This window comes from Coffea arabica, chromosome 7e (assembly GCF_036785885.1).
Source record: "Coffea arabica cultivar ET-39 chromosome 7e, Coffea Arabica ET-39 HiFi, whole genome shotgun sequence".
Classification (NCBI taxonomy): domain Eukaryota; kingdom Viridiplantae; phylum Streptophyta; class Magnoliopsida; order Gentianales; family Rubiaceae; genus Coffea; species Coffea arabica.
In genome coordinates this window covers 4,329,302-4,351,860 of record NC_092323.1, presented here as the reverse complement: position 1 = coordinate 4,351,860, position 22,559 = coordinate 4,329,302, and the positions used below count along the sequence as shown (strand labels likewise).

The window sequence follows — 22,559 nt, the reverse complement described above, 5'->3', positions numbered from 1 at the left end:
AAATGTTGGTCATTTTAGATTCATTGCTGTTTATTTTCTCTTTATTTACGTACCGAAATTACTTAACTCCCAATTACTTAATTCAGGTTCATCACATCATCTTCTTGGAGGCCCCCAAATAAATTGAAGCATGCAACCGAGTGAGTGATGCTGGAAAACCAGCAGGCAAGTCGAAGCGACGCACTCATTACTCCACGAAAAGGAGTTAAGGAGTTTGATAATTAGGACATGGTTGAAAACTAATTAGTTGACTAAGTCTAATTAGAAGCATGATTATATACAAAACCTTTTCAGATTCGGCCAAAACGATCACACAGCCGTAACTATGTTGTTATCCATGATTATACTAAATGTTGTTGTTGCTGCTCTGTATACAGCTAGAAAGAGAGGAAAATAACAAAACAAAACATGCTTATACTGGCAAAACCTAATTAATTAACCTAAAAAAAAAGATTACATGGCACAGAAGAATGACGCAAAGGCTCGTACGTACGCATAACAATTTGAGTGATTTGTTTGTGGAACTCCATGGTTACTGATCCCCCTTCATATTTTCATTTCCGGCGAAGAAGCGATTGATGGAAGGCATGATCTCAGGTGGGCGAGTCCGAAGAAACCTGCGGAGGCTGTGTTGGGCGTATTTCTCTCCTTCCTCTTGGTTTTCCAGAACCGCTGTTTTCCGGTGAGCTTTGTCCACTCTTAAATTTGCCAAGCCACATGCGCGCAAATTAACGTAATTAAACGCGGTGAAAAAGAAGAATTTGATCCAGTATACGCTAAAAGTGTGCATACTACGGATGCATGTCACCTAATTCCAAATTAATTTTGAATTTCAATCTTTACATGCATGGACGGCATGCATCTTTTTTTACCTATTAGCATCAGTGTAGACGAGATTAATCCAAATAAACGTGTCAATATCAATTGGTAAGGACATGACATATGGGGGAACAGATAACATAGATGTCGAATTTAAACTACTGCACTGTACAGATTAATCACCTAACATCAGGGTTGAGGAGGACGTTCCTTGTGAGCTGGAAGATGCACATCCCCGTAACGAAGCTCATTGCGGCCATGAGAGGGAAAACCTCTGGCTTGATCCAGCGCCCCATTTCGTTGTTTGATTGCTTTTTCTTTTTGGCGTTGCCTCTCCTCCAACAAATATACTGCAATAAATATTTATGTGGCTTGGGTTTAGCGTCTAATTTATGCTCAGAAGCTTATGGTGTGACTATGAATGAATGAATGGATGAACACATATATATTTATACAGCTTGTGAAATGTGAAAGAACGTCTAACATACGGAATAAACAAGGATAGGGATGGAATGGTGGCTTGTTTTAACTTCCCAGTTTTGGAAGGAAATCTGCAATTTCAGTGGGCTACTTTGAAAGGTTTGACTTCGATAATACCAGGTGCTTTAGCCTCTTGTTTTCTGGTAATTTTATTCTTTTTATTTTTGGGCATAATCTAAGCTTGACTAGGTTGTTCTTTCTTGGAAATGATATCAGAATGGATTGAAGAATTCAGAAATATGTCTCCCTCTATCTAATTCTAAATCTATCAAGGATTAATTCCTCCCAAAACCAAAAAGAGGACGCTGGAATTCTTTTATTTGCTAGCTGTGCAATTTATTTCTTTCTAATTACATCAAACCAAACAGTGAACCTACCCAAATTGCTTATTTGCTTCAACGCACGTGTGCAACTCCTACATAAACACCAGAATTGTTCTTGCTGTTCTTTTTTTTTTGTGTGTATTTTGTTGGGGGGTGGGGGGGGGTGTTTGTATTGTTACAACTTCTAATGAATCTTCGTTATACAATTTTTTGTAGCGTAAATATTATATACACTGACAGTGTATACATCATCATGATTGGATGTTATAGAGTAATAGTTTATATATTGACAGTGTATACTCTACAATTTTTTATAAAGTAAATGTTATATACACTGACAGTGTATACACTATCACGATTGGATGTACGACATATATACAAAATTTGAATTTTAAATTCAAATTTCATGCATTTAATGATTAAAATGTATATACTGTCAATATATAAAATGTATATATTGTCAATATATAGAAAATTAATTCTTTTTTATACTACTATTTAATAAATTTTTTTTTGGTCAACGCGATGGGTTACTCCACTTTGCGGACAATCAAATGCCACGGCTCTTAAACAGGACGACAATTAGTCAATGTGAGCCCCCGGGAGGAGAGAGGGGATCCGGGGGGGGGGGGGGATCCAAAGTTAATTAGGCAATGGGTTCTCAGTTGGAGCTTTAGGGTTCTTTAACTTTCCATTTTGATGGGCCGTTTAGATTGGATGTACTTGTTAGCCCAACATTTCTAGGCTTCCAGTACACTTAATGGATCAGTCTACTCAGTAGTACTAGAAACAAGCAACTCGTGACAATCTAATATATTGACCTCTTCATACCTAAATCTGTACCTCCCATAGCCTTCAGTTGTATGGGCTAAATATCAGGATTAAAGTTACATTAATGTGATGTGTTATTTTAATTTTTATTAATGTGAAGTGAAGCCATTATAATTTTCAGTCTTACCCGGGGAGCTTCTTTACAAAAGCCTCTTTTTGTCACCGAAAAGATAAAAAGACTTCATCATAGACCTAGGCACCGTTTGGATCGAGGGAATGGGAAGGAAAACAAAAGAGAGGAATTAGAGAGATTTGGTTTTTGTTGTTTGGATTGATTTTTGAGGAGGAAAAGGAAAGGATTCAGAGGGAAAAGGTCTAGTTTTTTTTTTTTTTTTTATCGATCGTCATCCCTACTCCTACTCTATTCTAATCTAACTACGAGGAGTTTTAATTGAGCCTACGGGGGACCGATGAGGACAGAACCACCACCGAACCAAACGGATGCACAACGCACCCGCCTGGATTTTTTGAAAGACCACATAATATGGCAATTTGGTGGGAGGCAAGGTTCGAATTAGACTGGTGGCTAAGGCTGAGAAAAGGTCTAGTTGTTTTATTGAGTTATGTTTACCACGAAAAAGTGGCCGAGAATGGAGGAAAACAAAATTAAATTAATTGAAACAATTTAAATTTTTTTAAAAAGCCAATTTTTTCTATCTTTTCTAGTAAATTAACACTTAATCTTTTACTTTCCTCTCTTTTCCTTCTTTGATTCAAAGAAAATTTCAGTATTTCCTTTCTTTTTCTTCCACGCTTAACTCAAACAAGATGGATAGAAGCCACTTTCCTGTCTTTACCATCGGTATCATTTCCTTTCCTTTCCCTTCCTTACCGTCAATCCAAATGGTGCATCAAGTATTGAAGGGATGGCTACCCCAGGAATCAACAATTTCCGACTCTTTGCACCAATGCACTTTGAATATTTTTCTTAAGTTTTTCTTTTCTTGGGAAAACTAAAAAAGTTTATTGCCATAAATAAAGCTTCATTTTGTATGTTTTCTTTTGTGCTACTCTTTGCTTGGGAAAGAAAAAGTCAAGCGTATGCTTTATCCGAGCATACAGAAACTCTAAACGTGAGGAAATCATGGTTGGCCCCGTTGAGTTTCAGGGAGTCGTTCGGCCCAAGCGAGATAAATTTCTTGCTTGGCGAAGCAGGAGCATTGCCACCATGCCAAGAAAAGTGGAAAGCATCAAGTCGGACCACCATGCAATCTTTCTTTTTTTTCAAAAAGGAAAAAAAAAAACAAGCTTTGCATGCGATCTTAAAATCTACTAATTTCTAATTCAGTTTTTACATTGTAAATTTACATGCATTTGGCACATTAACATGAGAAGCTGTTAGGATAATTGCGATTTGAGACATTTATATAGGAAATTAGCGTTCACTACTTGGTGAATCAGCTGAATTTGGAACGAAATAGTTACAGTAGCTGTTTACAAAGTTATAACCCCCCCCCCCCCCCCCAAAACACACAAACAGAAAAAAAAAATCAAATCCCAGAGAAGTTGAGCTTTTCTCAAGTTGGTTGCGGTGTCTCTGTTGGGTTTGTTTGGATAGTGTATTATTTGAAATATTATTTGGAATAATTACTGTAACATTTTTTGTGATATGATGTATGTGAGATAAAAAAGTGATTGAAAATATAAAAAGGTAGGTTAAAAAATGTGTTTGTGATACAAGCAAAATATTATTTAGAATAATTTTGGTATCCAAACACTCCCAAATTATTTTCAGAATTCTTGGTTACTGGAATGACACCAACACCGACATTCTGCTCCAGACTCATTAGCCTTTTACTTGATGATTCAAACTCCTGCTTTCCCAGTTCCGACACGTAACGTTCCATGTCACTGCATAACAAGAGAATCATTTACAACCAGATCTTTTAGAGGCTAAAATAGAAATTTACCTTCAGTTACACAATGAAGATACTTTTAATTGCAAGCATGACTAGGAATTGATGCACTTTTCCATCAGTCTCCACAATGCCACCATAATGCAATCAACCATTTTCAAATCTTCAACAACATCTCTAAATTCTAAAATGCTTTCTACAGAAACGAGTGCATGATGAATTTGGCTATTGTGCTGGTGCCTCAAGAATAACAACGTACATAAACAAGCGTGTTAAAAGCAAATAACAAAAAGGGTGGTGACTTACTCATTGCCTGTGTCGTCCTCCTTCCATCTGCGGTGGAAAATTTCGTAGGTTTACCAACTTTAGCTGGTCCACAAGTATATCCAGGTCCAGGTGCTTTTAAAGTGAAGTTTTTAGGCATCCTAACTGTCTTGTTGGTTGTTCCTGAAGAACCAACACTAACTTGGAAAGCACTAACAGCAGTTGCTGGATCTTGAACCCATGGGTTCAGCACACCTCCCTTGCAGCAATTTGCTATTTGTTGGTTGTAAGGCGTTCCAGGAAGCAAGTCAACTACCGTTGGGTCTTTCTTACAGCAATGTGGTATGTTCCCTTTGAATCTTGAACAATCACCTTGCTCTGTAGTTTGGGCTCCCACCATATTCCATATGACTTCTCTCTTTGCCCATGTCCATCCCAAAGTCCAACCTGGTGCCTGAATGCGCCGATATTGCTGGAAGTTGAACATTGTGACAACAGCCTGGCAAATGTATTTTATTAAATCAGTTAATGCAGCAAAAGTTACAAGTACAACATTACAACTAAAGTTGCTAAAAACATGGTGCCATTAGAGTGTAATACTGCAGTTAGGCCATATAATCCCTATACATCAAGAATGGGTCCAAATTAAGATCTCTTGCGCTCTCAAGTCAAGTCATAAACAATACATGCAGGTGTAGTGCTCATCTGTGCACATGAATGTGTTAGTGCCCGTCTGTACACAAAAGAGAGTACATACCACATAGCCATCTGGCGTCCAAGCCATAACGTCCCATTTGATCGTGATGTTCCCGTTTGGATCAAGTGCATCATAAGCTTCTGGAAGAGAGGCAGGGAAGGCGGAGAAAAGATTTAGATCAACATCAATCTTCTTGGTTCACATACCATTTTAGAAGACTAAACTCCTACTTGAGTTTTTAAACATCTCTAGATGTCACAACTTATTAGCAAATATAAGAAGAAACAACGTAGCACATCAAAGAGTTAATTAGAGCCACCTGCTATCACATCGTGCCACACATAGTTCGTCACTCCAACTAAATGCTAGAATTGGCAGATAATTTAAATTAGTATTACTTGATTCTGGAACAACTCCATGGACTAAGGTGCAAAATTAAATCGTTTAATAAAGGCTCGATTTTTTGCACCCCAAAATCTCCCCTTCATGTGACATCAACCAAGTATGGAAATTGAGAATTGGGGTCTCAAACAATCAGCTATCAAACTTGAACAAGAAATTCCAGGCTAGCTCATGAAGATATAAAGCCAGTGCTTCTTCTTGTCATTTCCGCAAGACAATCACAAAACAGAGAGCATCTTGTATTCAAACCAAGGCTCTAGCAAACAAGCTGAATATAGAAATCCTGTTTCCCAAAAACCCATTAAAAAGAGAGCAAAGAGTTGCATGGAAAGACAAAAAGATCTGAGCTTGATGATTAATTCATTTGCATTCTCCCATTCTTCGACCAATTAACCAAGTTGCTATATCCGTCACATAATTGTGACACACCAGTAAAATCATCTTTGCAAAATTGTCAAAATCCCATTTCATCAAAATCAAGAAGCAACAGAAAATTCCCGAATTTAGAATCATTACACGAGATAAGGAAGAAATGGACGCACCTGTCGTGGTAAAGCTGAAGCAAGAAAGGGAAAGTAGCACCACAATGGCACATGCTGTAAATTTGGATAGAGATCTAAAGCAGGAAGAATCCATGTTTGTTTTCAGCAGCAAGCTTTCTTGTTTGGCCACCGCTCAGGATCTGGTACCGAAGTGAATGTTGGTCGAGAAGCAAAGGGAAAAGAGTAAGCGAGAGAGAAAACGCGGTGGTGAGCTGTCTCTGGTCAGCACTAACACTACCTGGCTATGCCTAAGCTCCCTCCCTCCCTCAACTCACGCACATGGAGCTTTACTACTTTAAAGAGGCTTCTGTGGACTTTGTTGAGCAAGTCTTTCTTTAACCACTGCTGGTCATAGAATTCTTTCGTAATAGTTTCAGTGATTATGACAAACTGAATAGTATTTAGTTATGTCACTTTCATAATGGTCTGTAGGCTTATAATTCTTTCCTTTCAGTAACCATTCATAAACTGCAAACAGAGAAAGGAATGCTGAGCAATTAAACCAGAGAATACCTCCTAAGAAAAAGAAAAAAAAAAAAAAACAGAGTACACCAAATTAGCTGAAGACATTACCCAACTGGTAAGGTGAGAGCCCAGTTGGGTGAGAGCCACCAACCAAGGATCGAATCCCAGTCGTTACCATTGATCGATGATGTCGGGCAGCCTCTCGCGATCACACAGTGGGATTAGTTGGGGCGTACGGTAACCGGTTCTCGACCCCAGATACCCACTGTGATGAAAAAAAAAAATTTACCCAACTGGTAAGGACATCGAAAAGGTAAACCGAGCCCCACATACATGTATCCTGGATGGGGAGAGTTTTTTTTTTGGGTGCCTCTTTCCTAAATCATGCTGGATTTTTCTTTCCTTTTCTTTTCTTTTTTAATAATGATTTGGATAGTATTTCAATTTCCTTTTTAAAAAAAAAACATTGTTTGTAGCCAGTGATGGTATCCTTAATTCAAATACAATAATCGCCTTAGTTGGCAAGCAAATTTTTGATTAAGTTTGTCCGCTACAAGTTTTTTAACAATTTTAGTTGTAATAATCTTAAAAAAAAATTTAAAATTTTTAGACTATACATTTCAAAATATTAAAAAAAATTTCTACAACTTCTATAGTAAAATTTTAGACAAACACCGAAAAAAACTCACTTATCAAACCGAACCATTTAAATCTTTCTTCTTCAAATTTTTTTTCCCCCTTCCCATTGTTAAAACATTAGACAATACTTCATCTGGTCAGACTGGGAAGATACTACGTCGTAATCAAGGGCATTGAATTTTGCAGGTAGAGCTGTTAGTACGCACTTGCCGACGCCGCCGAAACTGGGACAAAAGATTTTTCTCTAAAGAGAATTAAACACGGAATGTATCTTAATTTACCTTTAATTGGAAGGATGAATGTGTCCTAATTTGGTTCCAAAAAACAAAAAACTCCACAATCAGCGGGTAGTTACTCGTTCCTTGAGATCAACCACTGGCTATAATTTTTTCATTTCAACTCGCATGTATTACCTTCAACTTTCATCATTCTTCTCTCTCTCTCTATATATATATATATATATATATATATATATATATATATTGATACATATTGAACAGTTTATGGAATTATCTAGATTGTGAAGGATTTTTTGACAACCAAAAAAAAACTTTATAAAGAGAAAAAATTCATATACTATATGTTCTTAGTTAACTGCACAAAGATTAGTATTTGCCTTGTTGAAATAAAATGAAAACATAGAACTCCGTAACAATTGTAGTAATTTGCTTTTTTATTTTTGGGAGAATTGTAATTTTGGTCCCCAATCTATAGTGTATGCGCCAAATTATCCCCAATCTATTTCAAAAATCAATTTTGATCCCCAATTTATTCAATTTTGCGTTAAAGTGGACAATTGATGGAATATCTTCAATTTCAATCGGAACTAAGTCATGTGAGATCACGTGCCGGCACCTAAAACCTCTTTTTCAATTTTTTAATTTCTAAAACACGTTTTTTCTAATGGCTTGGCTTTTGGCATGGATACTCTTGTCCCTTCAGCCAGATCAATCTCCTCCTCGCCAATTCTTTTCCAATCAGAACTCTGAATTAGAGATCCCAAGGCCAAACCCACTACCTGCTATGCTAGGCCAGAACCAGGGCAAGATCTCCTTCCCATCCCAAATGGAATCAGCTTTGATGGTTGAACTAACAAGCCTTCGAATCTCTTTGGCTTGAAACTTGTTGGATCATCCCAAACGTTTGGGTCCCTGTGAACTGCCCATGCATTAACTAGCAAAATTGTGCCTCGCGGAATATTGTATCTCCCAATTTTGCAATCATCGGATGACTCATGTGGCACTAGCATTGGTGCTGCTGGGTACAACCGAAGTGTTTCTGAAATAATGTTATGAAGATAAGGAAGATTGGATAGATCATGTTCGTCGACCAATCGATCAGTCCCTACTTGAGCATCCAATTCAACTCAAGCTTTGTCTAGCACATTGGAATGGTTGAGCAAAAAAGATAAGGCCCATTCTATAGTCACCGATGAAGTGTCTGTTCCAACCGTAAGCATGACCTACCAATAATATACTAGTGGTTCAATTGAATGCTCATTCCAGTTCAACGGTGAAGAATGGCTAATAGGGAAATAATATACTTGCCAGTATAATCCCTTTATGATTTGGTTTGTATAATCTCTTTGATTTCCAATTATTATCATCCGCTCTTCTCTCTCAGCTGCTTGTTTGCTTGCTTATGAAGTAGTACTGCTGCTGCTGCTGCTCCTATTGTTTGTGCAGAGGAGTTGAACTGGGTCCGTCTCTGACGTTGATTGCAGATTATCTCAGTTATTAATGGAAGCAAGAACGAGACTTGGACTTGGAGGCCAAGCTGAGCTTCTTACTCGTGCTGTGGGTTCTGGAGATTTGAAGGCGGCGGCCAACAAGAGGAGTAATTTGGATTATGAGATTACTCCTTTCATGTATTTGTTTAATAAGACAAAAGGCAAGAGAAAGGTGAAAATATTAAAAAACGTATTTTAGAAATTAAAAAATTGAAAAAGGGGTTTTAGGTGCCGGCACGTGATCTCACGTGATTTATTTCCGACTGAAATTGAAGAGATTCCGTCAATTGTCCGCTTTAGTGCAAAATTGAATAGATTGGGGACTAAAATTGATTTTCAAAATAGATTGGAGATAATTTCGCACATACATTATAGATTGGGGACAAAAATTACAATTCTCCCTTTATTTTTTAATAAGATGGATGATTGGGAGACTTGGCCCTTTAATGATTAACAAATTAAACGCATTTCGCATTTCTAGTGTCGGTGGTGGCTTTAAGATTATACTACTAAACAAAGAAGTTTAGAAAAGGGCAAATGATATGACCAAGTCGGGGTGGGGGCCCCGCATTGTCCCTTTTTTCCACCTTACGTAAACAAATAAAATAACAGGATGATTTTCTTTGTCGCATTTCCTTTGTCAATCTGTACCGTCATGTTTGGATTGGATTTTTTTGAATTTTTTGTTAAAATTTTTTTTTGTAATAAACTAATACAAATGAAATAAAAAATAATTAAAAAATATATTCACAAAAAACGTAACAATATTTTTAAAAAAAATTGCTTTTCAAACAAGCCCTAAGAATTTTATGTGAATTTATCAGTCCTACTTTCTATAGTGAAGTTAACAAGATACTGTGGTGGCTTAGCTTTACTTTGACGGGTTTGCTTTTTAATCCGCGTTGGAAGATAGTGCGAAGCCAGCTCAATTGATATCACGTGCACGTGTTCCTCCCGGATAAACAAAAGCAAAATCTCCACACCTACAATCCACTAATCAATCCCCTAAACGTTACTACTTGGCAGTTGGCACTACTAGTTAATTAGGCTATGGGTTCTCAATTGGAGTTTCGGCGTTCTTTAACTTTCGATTTTGATGGGCCGTTAAGATTGGATCTACTTGTTAGCCCAACATTTCTAGGCTTCAGAAACTCTGCTTCCGGTACACTTAATGGATCAGTCTACTCAGTAGTACTAGAAACAAGCAACTCGTAAAAGTCTGATATAATGACCTCTTCATAACTGAATCTGTACCTCCCATGGCCTTCAGTTGTATAGGCTAGCTTCCAGTAGTATAAAATTAGGCCCATGGTCAACCTTGTTTGGGTTACATTAATGTGATGTGTTATTTTAATTTTTATTACTCTAAAGTGAAGCCATCATAATTTTCAGTCTTACCCGGGGCGCTTCCATACAAAAGCCTCCTTCTATCACCGAAAAGATAAAAAGACTTCATCATGGACATAGGCTGCAGCTGTTAAACGAACCGAGCTGTTCGGTAGCTCGATTCGTTTCGACTCGTTCGTGTTTGTGAAAGACTCGTTCAAAACCTTAAACGAACCGAGTTTGAACGAATTTTTTTGTTCGATTAATAATCGAGCGAACACGAGCATGTTCGCGAGTTTTAAGGAACGTTTACGAACACTTTAAACGAACGTTCGCGAACACGAGTATGTTTGCGATTTTAACGAACATTCGCGAACATGAACATAATTATCATTTGACAAATTTTAGAATTAATTTTATGGCTGGACTTTTATATTTGGAGGGCAAATTGCTTTGTTTTATTTGTTGTTTTTATGTTAATGTTAGTTATATAATTAATGAATAATAGAATTTAGTCACTTAGTTGCTTTCATTATTTTTGAGAATGATTAATGATTTGCATGGCATACTTAAGACTTAAAATAATTTGGATTCAAGCATTTCAAACATGTTCGCGAACGGCTCGTTTATTTTAAACGAGTCGAATACGAACTCGAACACGAACTTTGCTTAACGAGCCGAACACGAACACAAGTTTGGAGTTCGAAAATTAATGAACGAACACGAACGTTGTTCGAATCGCTTAACGAACAGAGCTCAAACATGAGATACTGGGTTCGATTCGGTTCGTTTACAGCTATACATAGGCACCTTTTGGATCGAGGGAATGGGAAGGAAAACAAAAGAGAGGAATTAGAGAGATTTGGTTTTTGTTGTTTGGATTGATTTTTGAGGAGGAAAACGGAATGATTCAGAGGGAAAAGGTCTAGTTGTTTTATTGAGTTACGTTTACCACCAAAAAGTGGCCGAGAATGGAGAAAAACAAAATTAAATTAATTGAAACAATTTAAATTTTTTTAAAAAGCCAATTTTTTTCTATCTTTTTTAGTAAATTAACACTTAATCTTTTACTTTCCTCTCTTTTCCTTCTTTGATTCAAAGAAAATTTCAGTATTTCCTTTCTTTTCCTTCCATGCTTAACTCAAACAAGATGGATAGAAGCCACTTTCCTGTCTTTGCCATCGGTATCATTTCCTTTCCTTTCCCTTCCTTTCCGTCAATCCAAATGGTACATCAAGTATTGGAGGGATGGCTACCCGAGGAATCAACAATTTCCGACTCTTTGCACTAATGCACTTTGAATATTTTTTTTAAGTTTTTCTTTTCTTGGGAAAACTAAAAAAGTTTATTGCCATAAATAAAGCTTCATTTTGTATATTTTCTTTTGTGCTACTCTTTGCTTGGGAAAGAAAAAGTCAAGCGTATGCTTTATCCGAGCATACAGAAACTCTAAACGTGAGGAAATCATGGTTGGCCCCGTTGAGTTTCAGGGAGTCGTTCGGCCCAAGCGAGACAAATTTCTTGCTTGGCGAAGCAGGAGCATTGCCATCATTCCAAGAAAAGTGGAAAGCATCAAGTCGGACCACTATGAAACCCCCCCCCCCCCCTCCCCCTCCCCAAACAAAAACAAAAACCCAAAAAAAAAAAAAAAATCAAATCCCAGAGAAGTTGAGCTTTTCTCAAGTTGGTTGCGGTGTCTCTGTTTATATCAGAATTCTTAGTTACTGGAATGACACCAACACCGACATTCTGCTCCGGGCCCATTAGCCTTTTACTTGATGATGCAAACTCCTGCTTTGCCAGTTCTGACTCAGGACACTTGTGCCGTGGGTTCATCATGAAAAACTCCTACTTTCTACTTTCTAGACCTCTTCACTTTCTTATTTTTATTGATTTATTTTTGGGGGTAGAATCAGATATAAAGTTGGTGAATTGGTGCCTTGCCTTCATTTTCCTGATTAACCACATTGACGTGAAGAGCAGTGGTTAGGTTTTAACTACAAAGTCTAGAAAGTTTCGATGTGGTACTGGTAATTTTCTAGTACCTGTCAACTTCTCTAACCGAAGCATGGCCGTTCCGATGTACTGCTCATTCTAAAAAATCCACCAAATCTTTGCTTCCAGATGCAGAAACTCTTTAACAACATCATTCAAAACATGTAAGAAACACACCAATGATAAACCAACAACCAGTTGGTATTTGGTAAAGCGCTCCCGGCTTTCAAATACTTCCCTTTGCGCATCTCTTTCCTTGGTTAGTATCTCAGTCTCCACCAGGGTAGATAGTTGCCAACAAACTGGTTCTTTGATAACCCCAGTTCAACCTACATTGCATGCCATCATCAGTTTGATATCGAATGAGAAAATTACAAAACGCTCATATCGAATGAGAAAAAACTGATCAAAATTTCTCAGACGAAAAATGACCAGTCTTGTCCTAGCAGGCTGCTTCCTCCTCCTCCTTCCTTGTGCAGGTATTAACAAGTTGATTTCTCGATCTCAGTTGTATTTATTGAGCATTTTCTAAGTTGGTTCCAGGTTTTTTTGCAGCTGCGTACGACCCTTTGGATCCAAATGGGAACATAACAATCAAATGGGATGTAATGTCATGGACTGCGGATGGCTATGTGGTGCGTCCTCTTCCCTTCCGTGGTCGTATGATGATATTACGCGTGATACTGTCTGAGAATTATTTAAAGATACATCGTTTAGACTAAGCAGTTATATATAGAGTGAATTGATGAGTAATCTTGATGCTTTGCCAAGGCTGCTGTGACGATGAACAATTTCCAAATGTACCGGCACGTCATGAGTCCTGGTTGGACGCTGGGATGGACGTGGGCTAAGAAAGAAGTAATTTGGAGTATGGTGGGTGCGCAAACCACTGAACAAGGTGACTGCTCCAAGTTCAAAGCCAACATCCCACATTGTTGCAAGAAGACCCCAACCGTTGTAGACCTCCTCCCTGGTGTTCCTTACAACCAACAATTCACCAACTGTTGCAAAGGTGGAGTCTTGTCTTCCTGGGGCCAAGATCCACAGGCTTCCGTTTCTGCCTTCCAAGTCAGCGTTGGCCAAGCGGGTACTTCAAACAAGACTGTCAAACTTCCCAAAAACTTCACTTTGCTCGGTCCAGGACCAGGTTATACCTGCGGCCCTGCAAAGGTGGTTCCTCCAACCAATTTTCTCACTCCTGATCGTCGCCGCAAAACTCAGGCCCTGAGTATGGCCCTCTTCCTTAACAACTGTTTGATGGTTTTTGGCTCTGCAAGTCATCTCTACTAGTACTTATCGATTTCCCCCTCAATGCATGCTTGCTTTCTCTCTGCAGTGACATGGAACGTGACGTGCACCTATTCCCAGTTCTTAGCTCGAAAACACCCCAGCTGCTGTGTTTCCTTCTCGTCCTTCTACAATGAGACGATCACTCCTTGCGCATCTTGTGCTTGCGGTTGTGAAAACAAGAAAAAATGCATCAAGTGAGCTCACATCTATCTAATAGCAGTACCAAAACAACATATATCATTTGCCTGTTCACTGTATCATGTAAAGGATCCCAACTCAAATGCCTAATGATGCAGGAGCGACTCCAAGCTTCTTAGTGTAGTTGGAATAAACACTCCGAGAAAAGATAATGCACCGCTGCTGCAGTGCACGCACCACATGTGCCCTGTAAGGGTGCACTGGCATGTGAAGATCAACTACAGGGATTACTGGAGGGCAAAGATAGCAATCACTAACTTCAATTACCGGATGAACTACACGCAATGGACTCTCGTCGTTCAGCATCCCAATCTCAACAACGTGACTGAAGTTTTTAGCTTTGATTACAAGCCACTCGAGCCCTACCGAGCCATCAGTAAGTGACATGCATCCTTTGTCTTGCAAAAAGGGAAAGAGTGCTAGAAGATGTCGAGCTGAAATGAATGTAATGTGAAATGCAGATGATACAGGGATGTTTTATGGCATGAAATTCTACAACGATCTGCTAATGGAAGCAGGACAATTTGGAAATGTCCAATCTGAGGTACTTCTTCGAAAGGACAAGGACACTTTTACGCTCAAGCAAGGATGGGCATTTCCCCGGAAAGTATACTTCAATGGTGATGAGTGTATGATGCCTCCGCCAGAAGCCTATCCATTCTTACCAAATTCTGCAAATCAAAACCCAGTTCGTTTCTCAACATGGATATGTTCAGTTCTTACACTTTTAATTGTATGGATATGGTAATCATATCCTAGTTTTGATTATTTGAACATTACTGTTAAGTTTTGAAGCAGAGAGACACGGCCGCAGAAAAGTTGGAAGCCCAGGTACACATTTATTGAGTACTTTGCTAAGGAGAAAATGGCACTTAATCTTAAAGATGCATATGCTCAGTCAACTACTAAGAGGTTGTAATACAAAAGATATACACCCAACACGCTGTATTTATGCACCATGGTCCATGACAACCTATCATTCGTTACTTTATGAGATCTACTTTTCCTTTTTTTTTTGGGTAAAATAATTTTATGAGATCTACTGCTCAACGCTGAATCAAGTAACCCTTAGAAAAGACAATATGTCAAAAAAAGAAAAGAAAAGATAAAGGTACTACTACAAGCGTGCATTATCTTCTGAATGGCTCTATCATGTAGACAATGTTAAGAAAACAAGAGTAGAACGTTGAAAAATACAAGTCAAAATCATCTTTGCTATCAGCTATTTATGTTCTTGAGTGGTATTTATTAACACTAAGAACTAAAAAACTATAAACAATACAATGTGGTACAACAAACATGGCATGGCACGAACTGTCACAAAAAGGAGGTTGGCAATGTGTTCACCAATCTTTGCTGTAAGAAGAAGATGAAACCGATGGTTTTTTCCAAATTTATGCACTTGGAAGCTATGCATTCCTAGACATCTTTGATGCGGTGTCGACTCTTCAATTGGCTCCCTCAGCTGTAGGCTTGACACTGCTGCTTAAGCTACTGCTAGAAATGCAGCATTCTTAAAGACAAGAAAAGAAGAATGCAATAGATGACAAAAGAGTGGTCACTAGCACAACAATGGAGATATCTCGTCGAGAACTGCCATTGGGTAAATACGGATAAGAATCAGGAGGCGGCATTACACAGTTATCTCCATTGAAATAGATTCTTCGAGGAAAAGCCCAACCCTTGTCAAATGTGAAAGTTGATTTATCCTTCCGGAATAGAAGTTCTGACTGAACATTTCCATAAGGACCAGCTTCCATGAGGAAATCATTGTAGAACTTAATTCCAAAAAGCATGGCGGTATCATCTATCGAAGGAAAGAAGAATGTTAGGTTTATCAAGTTGACTTAGACTCCCAATACTTGACGTATAGAAAAACCTCCAGATTATGAATATAGAGGCCGTAATGGTTATTGCTTCCCCCAAACCCCAACAGAAAAAATGAAAACAGAGGAAACCCAAAAGGACAAGTAACGTAAGACCCAAGATAGCTTTCATAGGTACCATAGGACTTACTTATAGCTTGATAAGGAGTTAATGGCTTGAAGTTGAAGCTGAATATCTGAGTCAGGTTATCAAAGTTGGGGTGTTGGACGACTAAATTCCACTGTGAGTAATTCATTCTGTAATTGAAGTTTGTTATTGTGACCTTAACCCGCCAATATTCCTTGTAGTTGACTTTCACATGCCAGTGGATGCGAATTGGGCACATATGACTCGTGCATTGGATAAGAGGCGCTAAGTTGTTGCTCTTCCCATGGTCTGAAACAACTGAAGCTAGATGTGGCGCATCAGCGCTGCAGGAGCAAAGGCAAACAAAAAAAAAAAATTTATATCAGAGACTTTTACAGAAACTAAAAATGAAAAGGAGAAGAAGCATAATGCTTAAAGGAACTTACTCTACACAACTCCCTGGATGAGAACCATTATTTTGGCAGCCACACGTGCAAGTTGGGCATGGTACAATTGTATCATTATAAAACGATGAGAGTGAAACACAGCAACTCGGAGTTTTCTGAGCCAAGAACTGAGAGTATGTACACGTAACGTTCCATGTCACTGCATAACAAGAGAATCATTCACAACCGGATCTTTTAGAGGCTAACATAGAAATTTGCCTTCAGTCACACAATGAAGATACTTTTAATTGCAAGCATGACTAGGAATTGATGCACTTTTCCATCAGTGTCCACAATGCCACCATAATACAATCAACCATTTTCAAATCTTCAACAACATCTCTAAATTCTAAAATGCTTTCTACAGAAACGAGTGCATGATGAATTTGGCTATTGTGCTGGTGCCTCAAGAATACCAAGGTACATAAACAAGCGCATTAAAAGCAAATAACAAAAAGGCTGCTGACTTACTCATTGCCTGTGTTGTCCTCCTTCCATCTGCGGTGGAAAATTTCGTAGGTTTACCAACTTTAGCAGGTCCACAAGTATATCCAGGTCCAGGTGCTTTTAAAGTGAAGTTTTTAGGCATCCTAACTGTCTTGTTGGTTGTTCCTGAAGAACCAACACTAATTTGGAAAGCACTGACAGCAGTTGCTGGATCTTGAACCCATGAGTTAATCACACCTCCCTTGCAGCAATTTGCTATTTGTTGGTTGTAAGGCGTTCCAGGAAGCAAGTCAACTACCGTTGGGTCTTTCTTACAGCAATGTGGTGTGTTCCCTTTGAATCTTGAACAATCACCTTGCTCTGTAGTTTGGGCTCCCACCATACTCCATATGACTTCTTTCTTTGCCCATGTCCATCCCAAAGTCCAACCTGGTGCCTGAATGTGCCGATATTGCTGGAAGTTGAACATTGTGACGACAGCCTGGCAAATTCATTTTATTAAATCAGTTATTGCAGCAAAAGTTACAAGTACAACATTACAACTAAAGTTGCTAAAACATGGTGTCATTAGAGTGTAATACTGCAGTTGGGCCATATAATCCCTATACATCAAGAATGGGTCCAAATTAAGATCTCTTGCGCTCTCAAGTCAAGTCATAAACAATACATGCAGGTGTAGTGCTCATCTGTGCACATGAATGTGTTAGTGCCCGTCTGTACACAAAAGAGAGTACATACCACATAGCCATCTGGCGTCCAAGTTATAACGTCCCATTTGATCGTGATGTTCCCGTTTGGATCAAGTGCATCATAAGCTTCTGGAAGAGAGGCAGGGAAGGCGGAGAAAAGATTTAGATCAACATCAATCTTCTTGGTTCACATACCATTTTAGAAGACTAAACTCCTACTTAAGTTTTTAAACATCTCTAGATGTCACAACTTATTAGCAAATATAAGAAGAAACAACGTAGCACATCAAAGAGTTAATTAGAGCCACCTGCTATCACATCGTGCCACACATAGTTCGTCACTCCAACTAAATGCTAGAATTGGCAGATAATTTAAATTAGTATTACTTGATTCTGGAACAACTCCATGGACTAAGGTGCAAAATTAAATCGTTTAATAAAGGCTCGATTTTTTGTACCCCAAAATCTCCCCTTCATGTGACATCAACCAAGTATGGAAATTGAGAATTGGGGTCTCAAACAATCAGCTATCAAACTTGAACAAGAAATTCCAGGCTAGCTCATGAAGATATAAAGCCAGTGCTTCTTCTTGTCATTTCCGCAAGACAATCACAAAACAGAGAGCATCTTGTATTCAAACCAAGGCTCTAGCAAACAAGCTGAATATAGAAATCCTGTTTCCCAAAAACCCATTAAAAAGAGAGCAAAGAGTTGCATGGAAAGACAAAAAGATCTGAGCTTGATGATTAATTCATTTGCATTCTCCCATTCTTCGACCAATTAACCAAGTTGCTATATCCGTCACATAATTGTGACACACCAGTAAAATCATCTTTGCAAAATTGTCAAAATCCCATTCATCAAAATCAAGAAGCAACAGAAAATTCCCGAATTTAGAATCATTACACGAGATAAGGAAGAAATGGACGCACCTGTCGTGGTAAAGCTGAAGCAAGAAAGGGAAAGTAGCACCACAATGGCACATGCTGTAAATTTGGATAGAGATCTAAAGCAGGAAGAATCCATGTTTGTTTTCAGCAGCAAGTTTTCTTGCTTGGCCACCGCTCAAGATTTGGCACCGAAGTGAATATTGGTTGGGAAGCAAAGAGAAAAGAGTAAGCGAGAGAGAAAACGCGGTGGTGAGCTGTCTCTGGTCAGCACTAACACTACCTGGCTATGCCTAAGCTCCGTCCCTCACTCAACTCACTCACATGGAGCTTTACTACTTTAAAGAGGTTTCTGTGGACTTTGTTGAGCAAGTCTTTCTTTAACCACTGCTGGTAATAGAATTCTTTCGTAATAGTTCCAGTGATTATGACAAATTGAATAGTATTTAGTTATGTCACTTTCATAATGGTCTGTAGGCTTATAATTCTTTCCTTTCAGTAACCATTCATAAACTGCAAACAGAGAAAGGAATGCTACTAGACTGGCCTTGTTTGGATTGCTTGTTTCCATCGAAAATAATTATCATTTTTCTTGATCACATTTTTCTATCACATTTTTTCCTCACATATATCAAATCGCTACAGTAATTTTTCCATGAAAAATGACGGAAAATGCAATCCAAACACAATAAGCAATTAAACCAAAGAATCCCACCTGCAAAAAAAAAAAAAATTAGGGATGATTCCAAAGTATTCCTTTAATTTAGTCAGATCTATACATTTATTAATCCTTAATAAAAGTCTTTTTAAACTCCCCTTCCCTGTATACTAGGATAAAATAGATTATACAATTATTATCGTTGTTGTCGAAAAAAAATTGTACTTGATAATACCACCTAAGAAAAAAAAAAGAATACATCAAATTAGCTGAAGACGTTACCCAACCAGTAAGGACATCGAAAAGGTGAAACGAGCCCCACATACAGTATCATGGATGGGGAGAGTTTTTTTTTTTGGTGCCTCTTTCCTAAATCATGTTGGATTTTTCTTTCCTTTTTTATTTCTTTTTTAAAAAAACAAAAATTGTTTGTAGCCAGTGATGGTACCCTTAATTCAAATACAATAATGTTTAAATCTCTTCTCTTCTTCAATCTTTTTCCCCTTCCCATTGTTAAAACATCAGCCAATACTTCATCTGGTCAGACTGGGAAGATACTACGTTGCAATCAAGGGTATTGAATTTCACAGGCAGTGGTGCTAGTACCCACTTGCCGACGCCGCCGACACTGGGACAAAAGAGTTTCTTTTTTTTAAAAAAAAAAAAGAAAAAACAAATTTTCTCTAAGGAGAATTAAACACGGAATGTATCTTAATTTACCTTTAATTGGAAGGATAAATGTGTCCTAATTCGGTTCCAAAAAACAAAAACAAAAAAAAACTCCACAATCAGCGGGTAGTTGCTCGTTTGTTCAGATCAACCACTGACTATTATTTTTTCATATCAACCCTCATGTATTATTACCTTCAACTTTCATCATTCTTCTTCTCCCTCTCTCTATATATAAAGTTTTTTGACTAATCAAAAGAAAAAATTCGTATACTAATTATATGTTTTTAGTTAACTGCACAAAGATTAGTATTTGCCTTGTTGAAATAAAATGAAAGCATGGAACTCCGTAACAAGTGTAGTAATTTTCTTTTTTATTTTTTAATAAGATGGATGATTGGGAGACTTAGGCCCTTTAATGATTAACAAATTAAACGCATTTAGCATTTCTAGTGTCGGTGGTGGCTTTAATATTATACTACTACTAAACAAAGAAGTTTCGAAAGGGGCAAATAATATGACCAAGTCGGGGTGGGGGCCCCGCGGTACCCCTTTTTTCCACCTTACCGAAACAAATAAATTAACAGGACGACAGTGAAATGCCGCTAAACTATTAATCGACGGCTTTCGTCCCATTCCCTTTGTCAATCTGGACGTTCATGTCCTACGAAAAATTGCCCACTTAACTTTTTTTGTCTTTAATTAATATAATAATAATAACCCAAGAAGTTCATCGAATGTTTATTTTGGTAGCATCTCCTTTTGCCACCAAAGAGAAAAGGGGAAAAAAGAAAAAAAAAAGAAGAGAGAATTGATATCCCTACTCAAAAGTAAAATTACATATAATAATAAAAGTAAATCTTATATAAATTGACGGTACATATATTATCACGATTAGATTTATGACATATGTGTAAAAATTAAATTTTAAATTTAAATTTTATATAGTTATCATTCATCAACGCTGATCAATAATATAAGATAGATTAATCCTAATAATAAGTAGTACATTTTGGATTTTTAGGTGAATTTATCCGTCCTACTTTCTACAGTGAAGTTAACAGGATACTGTGGGGCTTAGCTTTACTTTGACGGGTTTGCTTTTTAATCCGCGTTGGAAGACAGTGCGAAGCCAGCTCAATTGATATCACGTGCACGTGTTCCTCCCGGATAAACAAAAGCTAAATCTCCACACCTATAATCCACTAATCACCCCCCCCCCCCCTAAACGTTACTACTTGCCAGTTGGCACTACTAGTTTGAAAACCAAAATCAAAAGATGGTGACGGATTGAGAGTTGCAACTCAGTCGTGGATTATGACTGGCTCTCGGTGGCATGTATTGGTTAAAAAAAAAAAAAAAAAAAAGGTGTGAGTGGCTTCCATCCGAGCCACTGCACGAATTAGGCTACGCCCAAATCACGCGTAAGGATTTTTACAAATTGTTCATTATATTTTTATGAAAAATCATCATATACTAAGTGAAATATGATTTAAAGCGTTTGCTACTAGTTGGCCTCCTCAAGTGATGTTATCGTTCAATTTTTTAATTTATATGTCAAAATGGATTATGTGTTACTCAATATGACTACATACGTTAATAATGATATGTTTCTCTATTTGTTCTCCTTATTTGGTATGAAATAGGAATACATTCTAGTTAAGTCGAGCTCAATTATTGTCAATGTTATTCGAATTTGATTGAGTAAAAACTCTCAAGTTCAAATTCGATTCAAACAAATAGTACATGGCCTCGACCTCAACTCAAATGACTTCGGGGGTTCTTGCAAGTTGTGTCAAGTTTGAATTACTTGAATTCAAACTCAATTCTTTAATAGTAAATTTCACTACTTTCATACGTATAAGTGTAATTTCACATATATATTATTTTTAATTAAAAGATATAATTGCTCAAATAAATTGGTCGAGCATTCGAGCCTTCTTCTTCTATGGGGCAAGTGCTCAACTTGAATTAACAAACCAGCTACTCGAGTCGAATCGTTGACCAAGAGTTCGAATCTCTAACAGCCGTAGACTGTGAAATTTAAGAAATCAAACAAAGCTTAAGCAGCTAACCGACTTGGTATTGAATATTTAAGGTTGGTATCATAAAAAGGAATTTTTTATGGTTGGCAGTTTTGCATGCCCTTGCGCACGCCTTGTAATTAATAAAATTGGGCTTCCACTAACAAGCACTCATTTGATAATATATAGAAGTAATTATATGGCAGCAACATCGTCATAGAAGTAAAAAGTTCTCACAAGAGACCGATGATAACTCTCTCTCCTTTTCCTCGTTTGTGGTGGAGTTTTTTCATAAATATATTATTAAACATGTTTCTACAAATTTCTAAAACCAAATTTGAACCATCTTAATATCTCCATAAGTAAATTATCAAAGAAAAAAGCGTCCTTACAAATCTTTTGTAAAAGCACCCGGAAAATGACTACATAATCTTGAAAATGGACTGAGTTCTTCTTCTTCTTTTTTTTTTTTTAATAAAAAAAAGGGATAATTTCACAAACCTCCATTAAGGTTTTTAATAATTGCAGAAAGTTCTCTTCAAGTTTTTAAAATTACATATACCTCCCCTATTTTTACTATTTCTATAACAATGTTCGTTTGACAAACTAGATTTTCTCTCAAATATCTTAAATTGCTCTTTTCTACAAAATTAAGAAAGAAAAACATAGTATATTAAATCATTTTCTTCCACACTTTGCATAAATCGACAAGCCTAATCCTTAATAACCATCCAACCATAAGCTCCAAATCTAAATAGCTGTTCAAAAGTCTCAAATTGCACATACAATATCGATGCTTGCTATGCAACAAAATAAAAATACAAATACAAAAAATACACACACACACACACCACATACCATTGACAACCAATTTTATATCCCAAAATGAAATCTCAATACCCAAATACCTTTTCAATACAAACTCATTTA

The 22,559-nt window shown here is 37.5% G+C and overlaps 4 protein-coding genes across 5 annotated transcripts; 1 reads left to right on the top strand and 3 right to left on the bottom strand.

The window, feature by feature from the left end:
* Positions 1-295: 295 nt before the first annotated feature.
* Positions 296-1,254, bottom strand: LOC113700715 (uncharacterized). Its single transcript, XM_027221171.2, has 2 exons — positions 1,003-1,254; positions 296-698 (listed from the first exon to the last, which is right to left on the bottom strand). Exons 1-2 carry the CDS (start codon positions 1,113-1,115, stop codon positions 533-535), a joined length of 279 nt encoding a protein of 92 aa, XP_027076972.1. The 5' UTR covers positions 1,116-1,254; the 3' UTR covers positions 296-532.
* Positions 1,255-4,072: 2,818 nt separating this feature from the next.
* LOC113702070 (protein COBRA-like) lies at positions 4,073-6,566 on the bottom strand. The gene is made up of 4 exons (XM_027223033.2): positions 6,215-6,566; positions 5,331-5,410; positions 4,616-5,072; positions 4,073-4,304 (listed from the first exon to the last, which is right to left on the bottom strand). The coding sequence occupies exons 1-4, from the start codon at positions 6,306-6,308 to the stop codon at positions 4,240-4,242; spliced, it is 696 nt and encodes a 231-aa protein (XP_027078834.1). The 5' UTR covers positions 6,309-6,566; the 3' UTR covers positions 4,073-4,239.
* A 5,876-nt stretch (positions 6,567-12,442) lies between these two features.
* On the top strand, positions 12,443-14,867 carry LOC113702069 (COBRA-like protein 4). Of its 2 annotated transcripts, none has more exons than XM_027223031.2 (6): positions 12,443-12,847; positions 12,912-13,003; positions 13,140-13,596; positions 13,705-13,852; positions 13,955-14,232; positions 14,318-14,867. In XM_027223031.2, the coding sequence occupies exons 1-6, from the start codon at positions 12,796-12,798 to the stop codon at positions 14,602-14,604; spliced, it is 1,314 nt and encodes a 437-aa protein (XP_027078832.1). In that variant the 5' UTR covers positions 12,443-12,795; the 3' UTR covers positions 14,605-14,867. The 2 variants fall into 2 exon arrangements, with proteins under 2 accessions (XP_027078832.1, XP_027078833.1); XM_027223032.2 differs by having other exon boundaries at positions 12,444-12,847; positions 12,924-13,003.
* A 119-nt stretch (positions 14,868-14,986) lies between these two features.
* On the bottom strand, positions 14,987-18,639 carry LOC113702068 (protein COBRA). Its single transcript, XM_027223029.2, has 6 exons — positions 18,324-18,639; positions 17,441-17,520; positions 16,727-17,183; positions 16,256-16,415; positions 15,873-16,153; positions 14,987-15,663 (listed from the first exon to the last, which is right to left on the bottom strand). Exons 1-6 carry the CDS (start codon positions 18,415-18,417, stop codon positions 15,371-15,373), a joined length of 1,365 nt encoding a protein of 454 aa, XP_027078830.1. The 5' UTR covers positions 18,418-18,639; the 3' UTR covers positions 14,987-15,370.
* Between the last annotated feature and the right edge of the window lie 3,920 nt (positions 18,640-22,559).